The 8822-nt window shown below is 39.8% G+C and overlaps 1 protein-coding gene across 5 annotated transcripts in view; it reads right to left on the bottom strand.

Annotated features, from left to right (window-relative positions):
- Positions 1-8822, bottom strand: part of gatad2b (GATA zinc finger domain containing 2B) — a 110565-nt gene that overhangs the window by 68732 nt on the left and 33011 nt on the right. For all 5 annotated transcript variants that reach the window (XM_015021943.1, XM_015021944.1, XM_015021946.1 and 2 more), the window contains exon 2: positions 3047-3427. In XM_015021943.1, coding sequence (XP_014877429.1) covers positions 3047-3427 — 381 coding nt within the window. The remainder of the gene's footprint in view (positions 1-3046; positions 3428-8822) is intronic.

The following is an 8822-nucleotide window of genomic DNA, read 5'->3' as shown; positions in this document are numbered from 1 at the left end:
GTCTAAAAAATTATTGCGATAAACGATAATATTGTTTCAAGACCTTTTGACACTGATTTAATGAAAATGACTAATAATGCATGCTATTTCCTGCCATAGATAGATACACTTTATTTTCAAAAGAAAACACATAACACTGGAACTAATAAACTAAACAACCAAAAACAAAAATAAAATGGATTCTCAGTCTCCATTAACAAAAAACGTACTTGAATAAAAAGTAAACAACATGAAGCCAAAGTGGAAATAAATACTGTATTCAACCAAAAAGAGTGCAGATTATAAAGTCTGTATACTATATTGCCCTTCAGTAATCACTAGATTTAGATAGAGAAGATGGGCACATCCGACTACCTAATGCAGTAGTTACACTACACGATTTTTTGCCCCTATTTTCCCATTATGACAATCTTGGATCGTTGGCCGATCTAAGATTGTCGCTGGTGATTTCGTAACCGATCATCCTGCAGTGTGTGGTGTGTTACGGTAGATCGTCGTGGTCGCTCCGATCTAAATCAGGGGTTTTCCCCGACCGGGAGCTTAACGCTGAATGTGACAGGTAGCCAATCAGAAAGCGCAGATTCTCCTCTGTGCTTTCTGAGGGGAAATTACGGACATCGGAGATGATATGTGGAAACAACATTAATGTTTATTCAACATTTCGTGCAAAGAATATAGAAATGACAAGGAGAGGAGTTGGAGCCAAATTGCTACCGCAGTTGATAAACCCTGTAAGTTTTCAGCTGTTCTTCGTTAACGTGACATAAATAGGTTACAATGATTTTCATTCAGTCAGGACTTTACGCTGATTCTAGCCACATGCATCACAGGTAGATTCTAGTAAAACATTGATTAATGCCTGATTTTAAAATTAGTTAACTGGACTTGTAGCCATTATTTTGGGCTACAAGTCCAAATAATGGCTGTGTGGCTGGACACCACACGGAACGACGAACCCGATCAAACCATTATGCCTAGGATTTCTGTCGGCTAATGTGTCTCAGGTTTAGAAAATGGGCTGACAGTCGGCCGACAACTCGTGTCGTGTGCGCAGGACATTACACTTAGGAAATGAGGAAGGGAGGGCTCCGGAGTTGAGCCTTTTTTCATTCAGTGTCATCAAGAGAAATAAAAAAAAGGCAGGAAGAAACGATAAAGACGATAATTAAAATGAGGTCGAAAGGTTTAATTTATTGTGCATTAATTGATTTATCGTTTATAGCGACAAGCCTAGTGTGAAGTCTGGTGGAGGGGGGAACATGGTGTGGGGTTGTTTTTCAGGAGCTGGACTTGGCCCCTTAGTTCCAGTGAAAGGAACTCTGAATACTTCAACATACCAAGACATTTTGGATAATTCCATGTTCTCAACTTTGTGGTAACAGTTTGGAGCTGACCCCTTTTTCTTCCTACATGACTGAGCACCAGAGCACAAAGCAAGGTCCATAAAGACATGGATGGCAGAATCTGGTGTAGATGAACTTGACTGGCCTGCACAGAGTCCTGACCTCATTCTGATAGAACACCTTTGGGATGAATTGGAGTGGAGACTGAAAGCCTTCTCTTCCAATATCACTGTGACCTCACAAATGCACTAATGGAAGAATGGTCAAAAATCTCCATAAACACTCCTAGACCTTGTGGATTGCCTTCCCAGAAGAGTTGAAGCTGTTCTAGCTGCAAAGGGTGGACCAACATCATATTGATTACGGATTAAGCTCATATGCGAGTCAAGGCAGATGAGCAAATACTTTTGGCAATATAGTGTATTATAAAAGCTGAAAAGTAAATTATAAAATAATATTTGTGTTTGTCAAAAAGGCCAAGAGAAAGATATCTTGGGAAATAAGTTCATTCAGTTCTTGAAATTAATTTCATAAAACCAAAGAACCACGTTCAGAGTAGGACAGTAGGCAGTGATATGAAGGGAGCCATATTGTTTGGGTTACACAGCATCCAAGCAGCTGCTGGATTTTTAGGAAATCCAACTAGGAAACAACAGGATCACAGTCGAGGTTTATTTGTGCATGCGGGTTCTGAACGCTGTTCCATTCTCTTGTAAAAGGACAGCTCCTATCTTTTAAGATAGTTGCTTGATCTCATCTAGATGTAAACTGACATTGTCAAAGTCAAGTCTACCACAGATTGGATGCACCAACATATTGTTCTCAATGTTTTTTTTTTTTTGTGTGTAGCAATTTTAAACTTTCAGTGTATTAGTAAACTATCACACAAATCAAAGCAATCATCTTAATTTTGTAGTCTTTAACTTTACAGGAAACATGAATACTTTTGAGTTACGAATGCAACAATTATGATAATTATATATTATTATATTATATTATTATAATTATATTCATTTGTACAATTCTTCACTAAATACCATAATAAGACTGTGAAATGGTTAACTCCTCGATGGAAATTGAAACGTTGTTATGAAAGGAGAAGGCTGTCTCCATGAGGCTAGCTCTGTGACAGTTTCCTAAAAGCAAAGCAGAAGACGCAGGGAGGAAAGGGGAACCCACACTGGGAGGAGCATGACAAACACAGAAGCAGGAGAGGTGTCCCACAGCTGCTCTGTGCTATTGTATGAAAGTTGCAAGCAAATACCAATCGTCTGAAGCCACGTGACTGCATCGATTATTTGGTTTCAGACGAAGTATGTTGGAGCCAACAAAATTTTTTGTTGTGCATTCTCGTTTGCCTTTCTCTCCACTGTATGCATTGCAGACTTATTAAACACGACACAGAAGTTTGAACCCAATCCTCCCCCCAACTATCAAATCAATATTTGGGGTTGGGTTCAGGCCATAAATATAAACTATAAACCATATCCACTACTTTATTCACCACTACCTCAGAAATGCAGGTAGTGGTGTATAGCTGAGGTAATGTATAATATTTTGTGGATTACACCCAGAAAATCTTATACTATGAAGTGTGAGAAAAAAAAACTAAACATACTAGTTAAATAAAAGGTGTGACCCTATTTAGAATACCAGATTACTTTATTCACCATAATCTTTTAGGAAATAAATATCTGACTCACCATCTTCTTCCAGCACTCATGTCCACTGGCTCATCCATAATGTTTTCCTTTCCATTCTTACTTTGACCGACATGAACACTGTGGCTGCCAAGCCTTAAACTTCCATTCAGCTTTTCTTCATATGCCGCACCCATTAGACTCTGGTGGTGGATGGAGCTGACACTGGGGCCTTTTCCATCTCCAAGCGTCCCTGGGACCTCTAGGACAGCCAGATCAGCTAAGTCCTTGCGTTTGAGAAGGGCAAGCATCTTCAGGCGCTCCATGGCCTCGTGACCTTCCATTTTTAGGCGCTTTGACAGAGCCTCCTCCCTCTCACTGGATGACTCCAGACCTCGCTTTAACAGGTTGAGCCTCAGTGTATCATCAGACATCCGCTCCATCCTGAGGTAAAAAAAAAAGAGAGAAAAAAAAAATAAAAGCATTAACAAAGTCAGATTAGACAAAATAACCATGCCTCCAGTCACAAGTTTAAGACAAAAGGGTCCAAAACTAATATTTGTTGGTCTGACAGTCATCATACTTCAGTTTTTAACAGGAGATGGACAATATGACCAAAATATATAATTGCACAGTGTCTGTCCCCTCCACACACACAGTGAGCTTTGGCATCTCACCACTAAAATGAAACATCACGTTTTGACATTAAGGGTAGTTAGTGTTCAACTAATTGACCAAACAAAATATCAACATTCACAGATGCATGAATCATTATAGTCTGCCAAATAATCTAAGCAGTCTTTTGCAATTGTGATATTGCATTCAGGTCTAGTTGTGCAGGTCTAGTTCGACAAAAACTTTGTTGTTCGACCTTGAAAGTGAAATCCTCTGAAGGTTTGTTCAAGTGAAGAGACAAAGCAAATTGATACATGATATAACAAAATATTTGAAACAGCAGCTGCTCAAAACTACAAAATTAGTCCTCTCACAGACCAGCTGTCGGACACCTCTCCAAAATCACTCAGACATTGAGTTTTAAATGTCCAGTCACTGAATATCAAAGTCAAACAATGAATCACTTTGATAAGCAGTATTTTTTTCTCCCACACAATATGGAAGTAATGTGTTCCTTAAAACACAACCACAAGGTGGTGATAATGCACCAAATGGTCAGACAGAATATGTATTTTCTCCCTGTGATTCATTTATACATTTACTTTTAAATCATGTCACACCCTGGATTCCATGGCTTCTTTTCACCAGGTTGTCAATTGTCCCACCAGGAGAAACAAGATAATTGATTTACTGTATATTAATGTAAAGGGTGCATACAGGGCTGTTGCCTTTCCCCCACTGCGCAAGTCAGCCCCAGTACATCCACATGGTCTAAAGGTAGGGTGTCTCCACTCACTCTATCAGAAGATGGACTTCTGAAGCAGAGGAGGCCCTAGATTGTTATATGCGATTGTCATATCACATATAACAATCCGATATGTGAGGGTATTGAGGGGATGACTTAGTGTCTAACAAATTATTTAAATTTTGGTGTAATCAAAATTCACAGACATATCTTAATATTATTCTCTTCCACCCCAGTTCAATGCTACCCAAATAACAAACAAATTGGCAACACAGGGAGTCCTGACTGTACTCAACCAGAAGAAGGCCTTTAGGACTAAAGACAAGGTGGAGACAAAGGCACCACAGAGGGAAGTGAAATGTTGCCTGAGGGAGGAACAAGATTGCTACATGAGGGAGGTGGAGCAAAAGTTTTGAGAAAACTGCTAGAGGGATGTCTGGGATGGTTTCAGAACAAAACCTCAACCAGTACAGAGAGGGTAGATAAAGACATACAGTGCCTTGCAAAAGTATTCGGCCCCCTTGAACTTTTCAACCTTTTGCCGCTTTTCAGGCTTCAAACATGAAGATCTAAACTTTTTATTATTTTGTGAAGAATCCACAAGTGGGACACAATTGTGACGTGGAACAAAATTTATTGGATATTTTAAACTACTACTTACTTGACACTACAAGTAGTGCGGATGTGCCATCGTGTTTGCAGCCTGTTGCGGTTACTCCTCTCCTCTTTTTACTTAACATTTTTTTGATTAAAATTCAAATTTTTTTGATTGATTATTTGACAACATTAATTATCTTTGCACTTTACTAGAAGCTTATCTTCAACAATGCTGATGGAGAGTAAATCTTTTTCTTCGGTGCCGAGATACTTTTTTATTTTTTACTCTGCTGAGCATAACAATTTGGCTGCATTGTTTTCACCAGGGATCACCTGATTGCACTGAAACCAGCCAGCCTTCACCCAGTATGTAAGTTGTACCACCAGAGAGGAGAGGACTCTGGACTTGCTGGACCATTTCAGCCTGATGTTCACCCCTTGTCTATTTTGTTACCCTATGGGACAGAGATTAATCAATAATTTCATGCCTTGGGTAGTTCATTGATCGGTCTTTTTTAAACAGTGATGGAAAAATCTGATGGCCATCTGTCATTTTAACAAATTTCACAGACTTGGTGCTGCCGTGCAGACATTTTTAACTTTAAGCACAAAGAATAAGTTACATTGTGGAGGCAACTTAAATGAATTAATAAAAGAAAAATTTCCTCCGAATATCATCTCTGATCTGGACACAAAACATGACAGTGTCATGTTGAAGAGTGATGAACTTTGAAGAGTGTGTGATGCAGCTGTCCCACTGCAGCTGGATTTTTCTGCTGAGAAGAGTTGTTTTGGACTCAGGTGACAGAGACTCTTGCCAACTTCTGATCACTTCAACTGGAGAAATATTTCTTGATTTCAAAACTTTGTCGCTGCAGAGAAAAAGTTACATCTATTCATCTGCTTGATGTGTGATCACACAATGTAGATAATCTGTTCAGCTTGTTGAGTATTAAACTGAATGACAGTTAAATGCAATTAATTATGTAATTGTCAATGTAAAAAACTGATGGGTAAAAATGGGTTATGACTGGATTTTTTGACCCCGTTAGTCAAAATGACATACAACGAAGAAGTGTAGCATGACCTCTACACTGACCACTTATAAACAATTTGGTTTTGACATTTGGGGGCGGGTGTTTCCGCATTATTCCCAGTGCTTCTTTTTCCAAATAAACATGCACAAAACATGCAGAGGAGACCTGGCCTCCAACTGCTAGAAGGAAAACGCACACCACCTTTACGTTGAATGAGCCAAAAAGTATTTTTTCTGTCTCCCTTTTTTGCCCTCTCTTTCCCTTTCATGAAAAATAAACCAGTCAAACTTCACGTAACATTTGGAGGAATGTGTGGTGAAAGCGTCTACAAACGTTACAACCTTCTGAACTAAACTAAGTGACTGACAGCTTCCCAACAGGATTTTTTTTTCAAAACTTTCTTTCTGCTTCTGCTGTACTCTACCGCAAAGAAACCCTTCTCTACCCTACCCCAATTTTTCAAACTTTCATCTTTTCTCCTCCTTTTCAATGCAAGAACAAACACATGACTATTCTCAGGGGCCACTTAAATGTAGTAAAAGCTACACACTGTCATTTGCTCATATTATACTGACCAATCAAGTGAAGAGATGCCCATGTCGGTAGTAGGATGGTTAAGATAAGAAAAGGGACACTTGATTGTTTATCACCCATACCCATCTTTCCAAATGTCTGTTCTTCCACTGAGTGCGAATATGTGTGTGTGAGACAGAGATGCCGTTTATCGCACCTTACCTGCACACTAATGAGAAGCTGCTCGGAGTGTTGGACTGAGAAGTAGTTTGGATGATGAGCATAGCAGACTCACAGTTTCACAAGGTGTTTGCTAATTGCTGCTGCTAGACTGGAAGCGCTGTGTGGGGAAGGCGTGGACAGCTATGTGGGGCAATAGCTGTGCTATGGACTGCAGCTCCAAGGAGGAGCTTTGTGGAAATCGGTGACACTTTGTATGAGCAAGCATAGGCACCCTGAAAGGCTTTTCGTCTCCATATTCAATGGGAGACAGGTTGCTCCTTGTGGAATGAGCTTCCAAACCACCTGATGGCACTGTGGACCATGGAGTCTTCATATTGTATCCAAAGTTCACAGTCTGAACATCCTATTAAACGAAAGAAGATTTTGACTCAACTAAAAAATGTACAGTGCTCAATAGCTTTTATTACAGGAGACACACCTAATGGAGAATGAACACAGAAAACTGTAAAGGGAGTGTGTAAGTCAGGCATTTTATGCTTCATTTGGAGAAGGAGAGGGGTAGCAATTTTGATCAAAAAAGGGATATTGTTTGAAGTTGAAAAAGAGGTTAAGGATAAGGAAGGTATGTAATGATTGTAGGACATGCATAGGAGATATGACAATTTCAGTATGTATATTTCCCAAATGAGGAGGAAACATTCTTGAATCAAATAGTCATAATAATAACTAATGATACAAAAGGCATGATACTGATGGGGGAGACTTCAATACGGTTCAACAATAATATATTAGACAGGTACCCTTCTGACTATGGACTACAGACACCAAAATCTAGAATGTTAAATAATATTATTAAAGAGCATGGTCTTATTGATGCTTGGAGAAATATCAACCTCAAGAATATAGACTACACATAAATCCACATAAAAGTTATTCTCAAATAGATTTGTATATATCTCAGCAACATATGCACAAGGAACCAAACTGTAACAGAAAATATTTTAACTTTAAACATGGGTAATGAACCTTGTTTCAGATAATGGAGAATGAATGTATCAATCATATCTAATGAAAATATTGTCAAAGAAATCAAAGAGTCACTTAAGGAATATTTTGAAATGATAATGGTGAAGTTTCACCAGCAACATATAAACCGGATTCCAAAAAAGTTGGGACAAGGCCATTTTGTGTGGCATCTCCCCTTCTTCTTACAACAGACGTCTGGGGACAGAGGAGACCAGTTTCTCAAGTTTAGAAATAGGAATGCTCTCCCATTCATGTCTAATACAGGCCTCTAACTGTTCAATCGTCTTGGGCCTTCTTTGTCGCACCTTCCTCTTTATGATGCGCCAAATGTTCTCTATAGGTGAAAGATCTGGACTGCAGGCTGGACATTTCAGTACCCGGATCCTTCTCCTACGTAGCCATGATGTTGTGATTGCTGCAGAATGTGGTCTGGCATTATCTTGTTGAAAAATGCAGGGTCTTCCCTGAAAGAGATGACGTCTAGATGGGAGCATATGTTGTTCTAGAACCTGAACATAGTTCTCTGCATTAATGGTGCCTTTCCAGACATGCAAGCTGCCCAGGCCACAAGCACTCATGCAACCCCATACCATCAGTGATGCAGCTTCTGAACAGAGCGTTGATAACAACTTGGGTTATCCTTGTCCTCTCTGGTCCGGATGACATGGCGTCCCAGTGTTCCATAAAGAACTTCAAATCGTGACTCATCTGACCACAGAACAGTCCATTTTGCCTCACACCATTTTAAATGACTCCTGGCCCAGTGCAAATGGCTGAGCTTGTGGAGCTTAGAAATGGCTTCCTCTTTGCACTGTAGAGTTACAGCGGCGGATGGCACGGTGGATTGTGTTCACCGACGATGCTTTCTGGAAGTATTCCTGAGCCCATGCTGTCATTTCCTTGACAGTGGCATTCCTGTTTGAGGCGCAGTGACGTTTAAGGGCCCGGAGATCACGAGCATCCAGTAGAGTTTTACGGCCTTGACCCTTACGCACAGCGATTGTGCCAAATTCTCTGAATCTTTTGATGATGTTATGCACAGTTGATGATGATAACTTAAAAGTCTTTGCTATTTTACGCGGGATAACACCATTCTGGTATTGCTGCACTATCATTCTGCGCA

This window comes from Poecilia latipinna, unplaced genomic scaffold (genome assembly GCF_001443285.1).
Source record: "Poecilia latipinna isolate Pla-1442-1.1 unplaced genomic scaffold, P_latipinna-1.0 Scaffold2900, whole genome shotgun sequence".
NCBI classification, from domain to species: Eukaryota; Metazoa; Chordata; class Actinopteri; order Cyprinodontiformes; family Poeciliidae; genus Poecilia; species Poecilia latipinna.
The sequence above is the reverse complement of the archived record's forward strand: the minus strand, read 5'-3'. Positions and strand labels throughout refer to the sequence as shown.